Source organism: Triplophysa dalaica, chromosome 7, assembly GCF_015846415.1.
Source record: "Triplophysa dalaica isolate WHDGS20190420 chromosome 7, ASM1584641v1, whole genome shotgun sequence".
In the NCBI taxonomy this organism is placed as follows: Eukaryota; Metazoa; Chordata; class Actinopteri; order Cypriniformes; family Nemacheilidae; genus Triplophysa; species Triplophysa dalaica.
Window position 1 is genome coordinate 6,226,140 of NC_079548.1, and position 14,016 is coordinate 6,240,155.

Genomic DNA, 14,016 nt, shown 5'->3' on the forward strand with positions numbered 1-14,016 from the left:
AAGTCCCTCCCTCTTTGCTGCTTTTGTTGTTGACTTCTATCAAAGATGGCGTCGCGCGGCATCTAAACCCAACCACAACCCGAGGTAACGTTTCACTGATTCTTGCTAAACGCCACCTTCTTCTCCACCGAGAATGCATGCAAACTACCGCATTCTTGCAGTACTGTAGACATCTTCAAAGTTGCATGATGCGAATCCGCCGTTTATTCAGTTGTAACCCGAGACTGGCCTACGTGTGTGGAAGCCGCGGATCTGCGCGCGCGGGACTATCCGGCAGGGACGCGCGGCGCGTCCGCAGCTGCCCGCGTCGTGTGTAGTTGAGACAGGGAAGAGAGCTGGATCCCGATGAAGTGAGGATAAGGGGTGTGTGAGCGTGTGCATCTCTTTGAAAGTAGGCGGGAAATGGCCAATAATGAGTTTTGAGGCAGATCTTCATATTAATTGCGTCGGGTTTGATGTTAATGTGGCATTCTTTACAGTGTTGAATAAAGTTCTGGCAAAGCCGAAATATGTGTTGCGATTACTTCCAGAGTCTGTTACTCATCTGTCCTTTGACATTTCTGCACGCAACATTGTTGCAACTGGAAGAAACCGTGAATTGGAAACAAAGGAGTGAAGATTTTGTTCTGCGTGTTTTTTTCCAGTATTCTGGTTACTTTGAGTTTTGTATCTTTGAATAACATTCAAGGTTTTTAATGTCTCGTGTACTTTGCTGCAGTCAGAGAGAATTTCTTATTTTGTATTCCTCTCCAAAAAAGATGGGTTGGACAAATTATAAAGACAAGAATATACGGTCCACAATAAAGGAAACCTGGATGAAGAAAAGAACAAACCAGAATATATTAAATATGCAAAGTCACAATAAAAACAAACAGTACAACAATTAAAGAAATGACTGTTAGAAGAAGTACAGTACACAATTAAAGACAAGAAATCATACGGATGAATTGAGATGAGGGACTGATAAACGGGTCCAAACAAAAGTCCAGTTAAACTCAATAGTTAGAAATCTGGCACTGCGTGGATCCAAAAAGGCTCTATGACCAAAAAGCAAATAAGATCGAATTAAACATGAATTTAAATGGTCCCTTAATCCTTTAAATGGTGTTTCAGCTTTTTCTTGGAATAGACACTTTAAAAGATACACAAAAGATTCCCATTTCTTATGGTTTTGATGGCAGTGATTCAAAACAAGCTTCGAGGTGTATATGATAAAAAGTTTGTGTTTGTTTACTTTTTTGGTGTAGCGATTTTTTGAATACGTCTAAAAATTTGACGTAAAGAAATAAAAATAAGCTTGTTTTGAACACGTCAACCAAATTGATTCTGTTTTCTGTCTGACCTCACAGATCTTTAATCTTTTTCCATACACTAGAATAACCAGAGAGATTTATCCCACCTGAGGGTCCCAGAATGACCATGGCCTTTGAGGAGATAAAGAAGAAAGGAATGATGGGTATGATAAAAACAAGACTCAAGCACATATGTACATTGAAGAAAAAAGTTCTGAAAATGGTGTGACGTTTCCACAGAGGGGTCAGGGATGGAAGGAGACGTTGGTCTTGTTGCCGGTCGCAGCCAGAGGGAGAAGAGGCGGTCATATAAAGATCTGTTAAGAGAGGAAGAAGAAATCGCAGCGCAGGTGCGCAAAACCTCAAAGAAACAACACAAGGTAACGGCAGGGCGATGGATACGGTAACATCACAAATCATGTTGCTTAACTTTTTTTATGTATTATGTTATAGTCGAGCGGACAGGATTTCCATATGTTGGATGACTTGTGTCTTTATTAAGCTCATTGTCTGTTAAACTGCTTTGGTGTTATTAAAGGAATAGTTCACCCAAAAAGGAATATTCTCTTATAATTCACTCTTCCTCCCTTGGCATTTCAGACCTGTTTGGCTTGCTTTCCTCAGTTGAACACAAAATACTTTTATATTAAAATGCAACCATTTTATCTTTTTATAACACGACCCAAAATGTTGAAGCTCCAAAAAAAACAATTGCATACATCTGTCATTGTTTTTAAAAACAAGTCATATTTTAAGCTTATTCAGTGATATTGGAACTAAAGTTCAAAACTAATTCTTCAAAAGCTAAATTAAAATATGACAATATGAATATAACTTAAAATCTCATTGATTCTTGGCTGTCTCAAAACTGCCGCGCTTATTGGTGATATTTTTTGTTTAAATAAACTCAGTCAAAATATTAAATACAGCTAAACATATGAATTGTTTTTAATACAAACATTCTTTAAGCTTCAGAAGACTTTCAATAACTCCTTTGTTCACTCTTGTTTATTAGCTAGAACAGTTTGGATTAGCCTACTTTTATGATGGACGCATGTGATTTTAAGAGCTTCAACATTTTGGGTCTCAAAAGTTAAAATGATTTAATTTAGGAGTAAAAATGTTTGCCTGTGTTACTTTTTATCTGGGATGGCATGAGGGTGAGTACACTTTTTGGTGACCTATTCCTGTAAAACACACACAACTTGTTATGTTACCCTGGTAGATGTGACATCTGGTGTGAGACGGATTCAGAATTGTGTCTGTCCTTCTCAGTCCACTTGTCATTGTACTGTTGTAGATGTATGTTGATATGTGTCCATAGTTTGCTCGCCGACACTTTTTTGGATGGAAATCTACCTGTTTTAATGCGCCATGTTGTCTCTCTTCAGGATTCTGATCTTTTTCTATTAGGAACAGATTCTCACAAGAAAAAAAAGAAGCACTCGAGTGAAGAACACTACCACAGAGGTGAAAAACTGTTTCATTTGTAACGTTCGGTCTGTTTCAGAACAAGCTGTCTCGCTAGGCTTCTTCTAAGACAACCAAATAGTTCACATCAGACTAAAGACTACATTTCTGATTTCCACAGATCATCACAGTTCTGGTCAGCCCGCACACAAGAAAAAGCGCAAGTCTTCAGATCGTTCGCCCTCCCTCTCCTCCTCCCACGCGTCCAATTCCGCAGACACAGCCATGGGCCTCCTGGAGGCCATCACCTCACCGCTGGCCACGGGGTCTGACCCAGCTCCTCACCTCCACAAAAAACCATCCTACCCCACTCACGCCAGCTCTCACTCCTCCTCCAAAGACCGCAAGCGTGAAGGCAGCTCAAAGAGCGGCCACCTCTTCTCCCATTCGCGCCCGCCTGGCTCGTCTTCCTCTAAGAAACACTCCTCATCCTCGAAATCGCTTCTGTTTCATGGAGGAGCTGGGAAAGGAGAGCCGCTGACCCTGTGTGAAGCCGAAGGTCTAAAGATGAAACTCATCCTTTCCTCAAAGGAAAAGAATGAAGGATTAGAGACAAATGAGGGATTCTCCTTTCCACACCACACGCCTTCCTCAACCTCAGGTGCTGTGGGTCATCATCCGTCATCCAGCTCGAAGAAAGGAGTGGTGAAGAAGGAGAAAGACAAAGACAAAACGCTTAAGCCACCAAAGAAGAAGCAGCACACTCGTGAGCCTTTGCCTGTGGTCGGGAAAGAGGTGGAGGTTGTCGGTGAGTGAAAATAATGAATATGATGTACATGAGAAAATCATATAAAACATATTATTATTTTTTACGGGACAGCGTGTCGTAATTTTTTTTATCATGTTAGGTCATTACGGCGGCTCTTTCGGGCACGTGGGAGCCGACAGCTCGTCGTCAGGAGAACTGGAGGCCGGCGAGCTGGTGATCGATGACTCCTACACACACCTGTCAAAAAAGAAGAAAAAAAGCAAGAAGAGCAAAAAGAAGAAGGATAAAGAGCGAGACAGAGAGCGAGAGAAAGGGTCAAGAGAGAAGAAACACAGTAAAGGAAGATCTGGAGGAAAGAAAAGTCCAGGTGAGATCTGATTGGTAGTTGTTGTTTTTTAGGAACCTAAAACAAAAATGATTCTCTATTATTTTTCTTAGGATTTCAACATTGCCAGAATAAAGGTTATTATAGTTTACTAAAGCAATTAAAACATTTCGGTTCATTGAATTTACTTAATATCAGACTGTAGTTGTCCCGGCACTAAAATGATAATGAATAAAAACTGAACTCAAATAAAAAAAAACTGAAATCAATTAAATTCAACCTATTTAGCAGTGTAACTGAACATAAATCACATTAACTATAAACTTAATAAAAAATAAATTCAGCTTATATAACATAAACAAATAAAAGTGATAACAGATAATTCTAAAGATTTGAACAATAGAATATCACAGGTTTCCATTCCTTAATTACGGTAACATGACATGGCGTGAACACAGCACTTGAATCGGTTTTTTGTTATAATTGTGAAGCCCTGTTTTGGATCAATTTGTCTTTGCTAATCAGGGGATCCGTCCAGAAGCCACTCCCATTCTCACAGCTCGACCAATCACAGCGTATCTGGTGGGATGTATACTATGGCTCCTCCCACTTCGGCTCATCATCATCATCATCAAAACGTTGAAGTGATGGTTGACAAGAAAAAAAAGAAGGAAGAAAAAGAGAGAGAGAAACAGGAGAAGGACAAGGTGAGCTGAATTTGTTGGCTGTTATATATTTTTGAGCAGTCTAAATCACAAACAACATTCCTGTTTGGTGCTACTCAAAGTGATACTTCAGGCCTGAATCAAAATTTCCCCGTGTTTTACTCCCCTCGAGGCATCCTAACTGAATGTGAATTTCTTTTTGAAGAATAATGCAGCCAGAGTTATAATGCTACGTAGCCTTTTACTTCATAGCGGTAGAATGGGAGTGAATGGGGGGGGAATTTTGAAGCTCCAAAAAGTCCATACATCGATCAAAGACACTGCTCCGGGGTCTTAACAAGAAAAAATGTCTTGTTTAGGAGAAATATCCATATTGAGATTGCTATTGACGTTGATGTCTAACATCCGCTACAGGCGGACGAGAGGCTTGTTTTTCCGTGTTTTTAAATGTTGGTGACGAAAGCTCCCGTCCAGAGGATGCGGTGTTTCTATTGGCTGAAAATGAAAATTGCTGTATTCGTCACAGGAACTTATGACATGCCTGCGTCATTTGCTGGAAAAGACATTAACGTTAATAGCATTCTCAATATGGATATTTCTCATTTCGCTTCAGAAATGTTTGTTTAAGACCACTGAGCCCTGTCAAGGCTTTCTTTGATAGATTGATGCACTTCTTGGAGCTTCAAAAAATCGCCCCCCATTCATTCCCATTCTACGGCTTTGAAGTAAAAGGATACGTGGTATTATAACCCCGACTGCATTATTCTTCAAGAAGAAAGTCACATTTACTTTGGGGCTGGAAGCATCACTTTTAAGTTCTTATTTACAAAATTATAACATCAATTGTTTTGTATTTGTCAGTCGAAGAAGAAGAACACAACAGCATATCAGGTGTTCTGTAAAGAGTACAGAGTCAATATCAACGCCGAACAGCCTGGATTAGGTAAAAAATGTTGTTCATATTGCTGTCTCGTGATTGGCTGTTGTGTCCTTGTTGGTTAATTTAAATCTTTTTCCTCCAGTCTTCGGCGAGTTAAGTAAGAAACTCGCAGAGGTGTGGAAACAACTACCTGAAAAAGACAAACTGGTCAGCACTTTTTTACTTTATAGATTATAAATATAAAGTCATTTTGAAAAGTGTCGGATAGATTTGATCCTCCATCCTCTTTCTACCCCCCACTAAAGGTCTGGAGACAGAAAGCTCAATATCTTCAGCACAAGCAGAATAAAGCTGAAGCCATGACAGTGAAACGAAGACCCTCGACATCGTCTGAGAGCAAAAGCAAAGGTGTCACCAAAGCCTTTTACAAGAATCTCTTTTAGCTGTTTCTATAGTTCAGTGTTCTCATGTGTTGTGTTTGATTCAGGTGTCAGTAAAGCAGTCGGTTTGGGGGCAGGATTGACCCCACAGAGTCGCTCTGCTATGGGCATGTCCTTGTCTCCTGCACGGGTACCTGACGTTGACCCCATAGACGCGGCTGCTCACCTGCAGCTATTGGGCGAGTCTCTGTCTCTCATTGGACATCGACTTCAGGAAACAGAGGTGACTTCAAAATGTCCATTCAGTTGCAATGAACTGAAAAACAAAGAGATACAAAAATGACATGACTAGGGTGTTTATAATGATTATTTTCCCACATGCTATTATTAAAACCGTCTAATTTGCTATTAATGTGAACTTAGCTTTTACTTTTCCATTTTTCCATCAACAGTTTCTCAATAAACGTCTTAACTTTATTTTAGGGAATGGTTGCAGTTTCTGGCAGTCTTTCGGTTCTTTTGGACTCAATCTTATGTGCTCTTGGTCCATTAACTTGTCTGACAGCTCAGGTCCCACAACTCAACGGCTGCCCGAGGAACCTCCTGGTGAGACAAACATTCACACACTGCACTTTCTCTTCATTATGTTTTATTACAGCATTGTCCTCTAAATAACACTAAGAATTAAACATATACAGAAGCCACAGAAAAAATGAAGAGAACATTTCAATGAAATTTCAGTTGTTCTGAATTTACTATTTATAGGTTTGTTTTTAGGTAAAATGCTCATTTTTATTTCATTCTGTGAACTATGAACATTTCTACCATAATGTTAAATACAAGACCTCAAATACTGCAAAGAAAATAAGTTCATATTCACGTTCAAGCAGTACAACAGTAATTTTTGATCATGTATTTAGGAAAATTTCCAAAATAACTTTTTATGTGATATCCTGGATTTTTATCACAATTTTCATGTGTTTGTCATGATGTCTGTCTTTCTCATTACTTTTTGATGACTTTGTCACCGCTGAGGTTTGATTTTGTTGAAATTCAACAGACACTGGACTGGTATGACTAAAACACATCCTGAAATGATGATTAAATCTTTGTACACATCCACAGCTGAGATGTTTGCCAATAAATGGCCTATTATAAGACATTTTCACTTTGTCATATTTCAAATTTGCATCAAATGCTATTTATACAAAGTTCACATACGACTTTAATCACATACAAAACCCGTGATCTCAATCCATGTCCTCACTTGTCTCAACAGTCAAATACTCTGGACAACATCGCTTACATCATGCCTGGACTATGAATCTCTCTCGCTGCACTTAAAAAAGACTGAGTTGACCTCCAACCGAGGACTTGCAGAGGAGTTACTTTTTCTCATCATTGTTGAACAAAGCAATGGAAATTCTTCGTCTCCGACGTGTTTTAAAGAACAGTATTTAAAATGTTAGCCGTTTTTTAATGTTTTTTAAAAAAAGATGCTTTTTTAGAGAAGAATTTTAAGGGTTGCATTTTATGTTTTTGTTTTAGGTCTCCATGTTTCAGTGTTACAGTCTGTTGTAAGCAGTCTGTAAATGTGTGTGTATGTGCCGTAAAATATATGTAAAGGTACTCGTTTATGATGTCTTGAGTATTTTTTGTTTTGTACAGATATGTGCCGTTTCATTTTAGGACCAAATGTTTTATTTTCTAATTTAATTTTGAGTTAATTTATACCAACAGCAATTCATGTGCACTGTCATTTCATGTCACTTATTGCATTTTTTATGCATATGTTGTAATTTTATAGTTTTTATTGTTTTTAGCATGTTTACAGGAATGTGTAAAACCACTTTAAAGGTGCACTAAGTTTTTTTTAAATGACAAAAAGCACTTTTGGCCCAAATCTCCAGTCATTTGGTAACAGCTTTATTAAAATCAGATGATGCAGATATTTAGAAAACAAATACTTAATGCACCTTTAAAGGTATGACCATTTTAAACAAGCGATTGTTAGTAGTTTTAGATGATGAAAAATGTATTATATATTTGCATTGACACATTCAGTACATCCGATTTCATCTGCTTATTTGGAGAAAAAGTATTTTCATTAAAATGCACAGATCTTGTTAAATAGGTTTGTTTTATACACTGATGGATTAATGGCTTTCATTACTACAAATAACGCTTATACTGAAATATTACATTTATATCGGTCATTGTATTAGATAATGATACCCACAAGCTTCTTTTGGGCAAATGTTTTGCTTGGACAGTGTGCTAACTTTAGTTTTTGTACATGATTAAATGTGTTGTTATGTAATGCAATGACATGTGAACATGCCACACCCAGCTTTAATTCCCTGTTAAAGGGATAGTTCACCCAAAAAAGCAGAATCTGTCATCTCTCCCTCGTGTCTTTCATGACATGTATATGAAAACCTCCATATGACTCTTTTTTTATGTTGAACGCAAAAGAAGATATTTAGTAAAATGTCCCAGTGGTTTTGTGTCTAAATGAAATGGAAGTCATTTTTGTTATTTGCAAAAGAAAGAAAGTCATGCATGTCTTCAATGACTTGAGGTTGAGTAAATGATGCAAAAAAATCTTTTTTGTGTGAACTGTCCCTTTATAATAAGCTTGAAAATTGTGGCTTTTAAGAATGCAATTGTTTCAAGTTTTACTTGAAAGGATTGAGTCAAACCAAGTGAGAATGCCGAACTTCTTGGGTGTTGTGTCAACCATAAAGGGGCTTTCTTCACCCTTTCATGAATCAAAGTTTTGCAGACACATCTTTCCAAAAGAGAAGGACAGAGGGAAGTGATGTAACAGCATCACATGATCACACAGAGCTGTTGTTCCCTGCGGTGCTTTGACTGAATGGCAACACAGAAGCGAGCTGTCAAACAGGAAGTGCAGAGAAACAGTCCAGATCTTCACACAAGCACGAGAGTCTCTCTCTTGTAGGTAAGATTTTAAGTCTTCAGATTTCTGTTGTGAGATAATAAAAGCATCTATCAGTTATGCACGCCGAACTGATGTTTAATCAGTAATGAATTGGGATGTATGAAGCGAAAGGATGCAGAATTGTGAGGGTTAAGTGTAGTTGTGTGAAATGTGGGTTTCTGTTTTGCTCTGCTGAGTCATCTGAAAGGAATGACGTCCTCCATTTCTCGTCTTGTCGTTTACTAAAGTTACTCAATGAGCTTGTAGTGTAGTTGTGAAGCATCTCATACTAAACAACAATCCCTCCATCACGTTCTGTTGTTGACTTTGAATTGCAGACCATGGAGGGAAGTATGACAAGTGATGTTTACCAGGAAGTGACAGAAACACTAGTAGACACCGATGATGGACAGTCCGAGCCACAGGAAAAAGGTTTGAATTCACTTAAAAAGCATCAAATCGGCTGTTTCGTTAGCTTCACCGTTCTATAAAAAAGTATATATAACAGACATAATGACTGCACCTCGTGCAAATTATTGCATTTGAACTATTATTAATATGTTGTTTATATCGTTTATTATGATGTTATAATAAAAGTTACATTGTAAACAGCGAGTCTAAGTATATCACATATCATGAAAGTGGTTCATGCTCCCGTTTAGTCGGCAGGTGGCGACATTGCTTCAAAATTGTGTGAGGCCACACTAAAAATTATTTTCATGTGAATCCAGCAAATCAAATTATTTGAATAATTATTTTAATCAGTATTAAATGCTGACATAGATTTACCTTTTTCTTATGGATGTACCATATACGAACCATTGTTTTTTAATACAGTAACTTGTTTAGCATGTTGTAGTAAAACTATGGAAAATGAACCAATTCGCAGAAAAGCACGGTTACAACACACTTATTATAATAAAGCCTTGGCTATTTTTCATTTGGGTAAAGTCTGAGTCAATTACATAGAAAGACTCATTTTTGACCTTGCAAAAGTGCGGATTTTGTGATGGTTTTGCTTTGACTTTTGTGTATTTTAGTCTCTTAATTGCTAAGAAAGTCTTGGTATTGATAAGAGTGGATCAATGTATTGAATTGCATTATTTGTGTAAAACTATTACCTTTTTTTTCTTGTGGAACATGTTTTTTTACCTAACATAAAAATGAGTCTGTTTATGCTTTAATAAACAGTGAGTTGAACCTAGCTTTGTCATTAAAATAATGTTTGCAAGCATATTTTCTTTTAAATAATCTACATTAAATTCATGCTTTAATATTTATTACACTAGATTTGTAGATCTTAATGTGTTATATTTAAGCATTAAAATAATAAAACAATCTCTAACTTACAGCAAATAAATAAGTGTATAATACTTTATTTACTGTATGTAAAGTTATTTTACTTACTTTTAACATGAAATATTATACTATAAAGTAATATAAAGTAATATATCACAGTATTTGTATGCAATTAATAATAGCACAAATAAATCACATAATTAATTTGCCATTTTAAATTGTACATGTTTTAATATTGTGAAACTGTAATAACACAACAAATCTTTCATAATTCGAATAATTTATAAATAAGTTCAATTAAACTACATTAAACCAAACTCTGGGCGATTATATGGTCTATTGCATTTGTCCTTCGTCTTTGCCCTATTTTAAGTCAGAAGAAACATATTATAATAGTATCGTATGCTGTTTGGAGAAAAGTCAAAATAAAAGTGGTGTCTCTGTATCTCGTGTCTGTCTTTAATAAATCTCTGCCTTGCTGTCTGTGGTCTCAGCATTGACGCTGGTGCTGCTCGGCTCAGCGGGTGCTGGGAAAAGCACAGCGGTTGATGCCATCCTGGGCGGCCCGTCTGACTGCGGCACCGGTCCTGATACAGCAGCCAACACCGACTCTCAAAAGAGACGTGTGATTGTGTCAGGAAGACAGGTGGGTTAACGTCTCGCTTCAAATTCTTTCTCCTTACTATAATATTTAGTCCTTTTGAAGAAATGTATATTCGATTTCTAATCACAGAATATGATTTTGGAAAAAAAGCTCACTATTACATTTACATACATTTATACTTAGGTATGTGCAAACCCCTGGGATTGAACCCACATCGTTGCATTGTTAACGCAATGCTCTTACCACTGAGCTACATGAAAGCAATATTACTATTGCCTCATACTTATTATTTTTTATAATTTATAATTCTTGTTGTGGGCACTTAACATGCTAATCATACAAGCAAACATGCTAGCAACATTCTAACAAACATACTAATCGTTTAAACATCATGCAAGCAACATACTAATCGTGTAAACCTCATGTTATTAACATGCATATCATTTTAAGATCATGCTAATACATGTTAACAACATGGTTAATCATGATAATTTGAAGTTTAAACTTAATACTAGTGTAAAAATGTGTCAAAACAATGCTTTGTTAAATTTGTTGAATTTGTTAAAGGTATAAAATTTTACATTCCGTCGATAACTGCAGGGAAAATGTTGTGGTTTACGGTTTGCCACAAAGCATCACTCACATTTTCTTCAGAAAGTGTACCCATCTAGTAATTGTTACAGTTTGAAGTATATGTTTACTCTACATATTTTATTTGTGTGATCATCGTAATTTAAGTCTTATTAAGAAGTTTTATAATTCATAGTGACACTTTTTTATGCACTTTTTTGTACACAGGTGACCGTGGTGGATACACCCGAGTGTCTGTTCATAGAACGCCCGGCTGAAGATGTCCGTCGCCAGTTCTCACTCTGCGCGGCTTTTTCAACACCGGGTCCCCATGCATTTCTCCTCTGCGTCCCTATACACCGCCCCAGTAACCTGGAGCTCCAGATTTTGGAGACCTTAGAAAAGGTGTTTGGTCCTGAAGCCGTTAGTAAACACACAATGGTTGTTTACACTCGCATGGAACGACTATCTGAAGATGTGTCTCTGGATGAGTATCTCAATACTCAACGGGTGGATCTGCTAGAGCTGGCACAGAAGTGTGGGGGCCGGCATCACCCGCTGACAGTCGAAACGTACGCAGAGGAGAGCGTGAAGGAGCTACTTGAAAAGGTGGAGCAGATGGTGAAAGAATCCGGGACAAAGTTTTACACCTGCCCTCTGTTGCAGGAGGCAGAGAGGAGAGTACGAGAAAAAGAGCAGGAGATCTTGAGAAGCCGAAGAGAAAGAGGAGAGGACGATTCGTCCATGGATGCGGAGGGAATCAGGGCTGAAGCGGAGAGAAAAGTGGATGATCTGACGGTTGAGGGCATCGCGGATCTCTGTGTCTCCGTCCCGAATACTTCGTTCATTCGCTGGTTATGGGACAGTGTGGTGGGGTGGCTCCTGTCGCTCCCGAACATGGTGAGGGGCAGCACTTTACTGGGGTCGTTTGTGGGTTTGTTTGTCGGGGGACCCCTAGGAGGGGCCATGGGGGCAACTGTCGGCTCTGTGGCTACAGAGATGGGTAGACGGAAACAAAAAAAAACCTAAGTGCTTAACTCGGTAACAGCCTATTTTAACTTTTCTTAGTCAAGGGATAGTTCACCCTAAAATAAAAATTATCTCATCATTTAATCACCCGTTTTGTTGTGTGTGACTTTTTATTTTGTGAAACACAAAACAAGATATTTTGAGAAATGTCTTAGTGGTTTTGTATTGACACAATGGAAGTCAGTGGGGACCAATGTAGTTTAGTCACCTACGTTCTTCGAAATATCACACAGGTTTGAAATGACATCAGAGTGATAACATGATGATTAAAACATTTTTGTGGGTGAACTATCCATTAACGTCCAAGTCATAACCAAAATTAAATAATGCTTCAAAGGTATCAATAGTTCTGTTACATTCAGATAAGAATACATATTTGTAAGAAATATACCAAATTCAAGGATTTTACTATCAGTAAAATGTTCAGACACAATTGCTCATTCTTTATTATTTCATTGTTTTAAACATTAAAGAATAATTCGAAAGACATTTACATTTATTACTTTGGCAGATGCTTTTATCCAAAGCGACTTACAAGCAGGAGAACATATAAACATTGTGTCAACACGCTAAACAGTACCGTTAGTTGATGCTACAAGGAGGATGATGTTATTCAAAAAGAAGTATAGAAATTATATTAAGAACTGTAAATAGTGATACAATTTCATTTGGACCAGCTAGATGTAATGCGCACTTTATATTTTTACCACATTCATTTTTAGCAGGTTAGGTCAAGATCAGAAAAGGTATTGAATTTTATGAGTACCCAAAATTCAGTTGTCTGAGCTACTAGTGCAAATTGCAAGACATGAAATCTATTTGAATGTATTAACTATCGATCCGTGAGAGTATTTATGAAAGTTATACTAAAAAGTTACCAAACGTATAAGGGTTTAGGCTTAATTCCATATAAAAACTCTGATGAGCACAGATAAGAGGTTAGATGTGTCTTTCATAAGATAGGAAAGTCTTCCGATTTGGAACTAAACAACTAAAGCATACTTCTGTATGTATATGTTATATACAATATTCATAAGCACTTTAAAGCCACTGAGTGAAGTTTTAATATTGTTACGTTATTTTAAACATTGCTGCAAAACTTTATTGATTATTAGTGAAGATCACGATCAACATTACTACTATTTGATAATCACCGCATTTTCTTTGACTTGAAGTTTCCTCTTGAAACACACTGTAAAGTCTGTTTGTTTGCAGGCTGTCCGAATAATTCAATGTCTATGTTCATAACAATGTTTGTATTAAAACACAGCTGGAGGAACAAACACATGCTCCAGACATCCTTCAAAAGTGATGACGAGTATAATAACTTCCATATACTCTGTTTTCTTCGATGTGCAACTTTGTCCGTTTATTAGTTTGAAGATCAAATGTTTCCGCAGCTGGTTCTGGAGTATGAAAATAAAGCAGTCTGATGGAAATATTTACTAACAGTGTGAACAATGTGCTCCGTGTTTTCTTTATACACACACTACTTTTGATTAAATATAATAATTCAAAATTAATTTCCCACATACACACATTCATGCACAATAGGGTCTTTTGTGCATGAATTCAATTATGGAATTTCTTTGTAAACTAAAATTTTAATTTTATAAACAACATATAAAGTATGCTTAAATATATCATTATTTTAGATTTATGCAGAGTTTATTTGAGTTTTCAAATGTCTTATAGGAATCATGACTGTTGTATACTTCACTAATGATTGACAATGTATCCAAATACTAATTTTAAACAATATATCTTAAATATTTTGTCAATATTATCATTTATCATCATTATTGGCCTTTTAAAATGTTCAATATGTTGAATTAAATTGTGCTTGTAG

At 37.0% G+C, this 14,016-nt stretch overlaps 2 protein-coding genes across 3 annotated transcripts; both read left to right on the forward strand.

The window, feature by feature from the left end:
* Positions 1-34: 34 nt before the first annotated feature.
* hmgxb4a (HMG box domain containing 4a) lies at positions 35-8,211 on the forward strand. The gene is made up of 13 exons (XM_056752967.1): positions 35-84; positions 1,376-1,456; positions 1,533-1,672; positions 2,684-2,762; positions 2,884-3,510; positions 3,611-3,838; positions 4,322-4,503; positions 5,323-5,404; positions 5,484-5,548; positions 5,647-5,749; positions 5,829-6,004; positions 6,205-6,327; positions 7,001-8,211. Exons 2-13 carry the CDS (start codon positions 1,414-1,416, stop codon positions 7,043-7,045), a joined length of 1,893 nt encoding a protein of 630 aa, XP_056608945.1. The 5' UTR covers positions 35-84; positions 1,376-1,413; the 3' UTR covers positions 7,046-8,211.
* Positions 8,212-8,589: 378 nt separating this feature from the next.
* si:dkeyp-69e1.8 (uncharacterized protein LOC100001340 homolog) lies at positions 8,590-13,618 on the forward strand. Of its 2 annotated transcripts, none has more exons than XM_056754050.1 (4): positions 8,590-8,686; positions 9,004-9,097; positions 10,459-10,610; positions 11,367-13,618. In XM_056754050.1, exons 2-4 carry the CDS (start codon positions 9,007-9,009, stop codon positions 12,165-12,167), a joined length of 1,044 nt encoding a protein of 347 aa, XP_056610028.1. In that variant the 5' UTR covers positions 8,590-8,686; positions 9,004-9,006; the 3' UTR covers positions 12,168-13,618. The 2 variants fall into 2 exon arrangements, with proteins under 2 accessions (XP_056610028.1, XP_056610029.1); XM_056754051.1 differs by having other exon boundaries at positions 8,596-8,682.
* Positions 13,619-14,016: the final 398 nt, after the last annotated feature.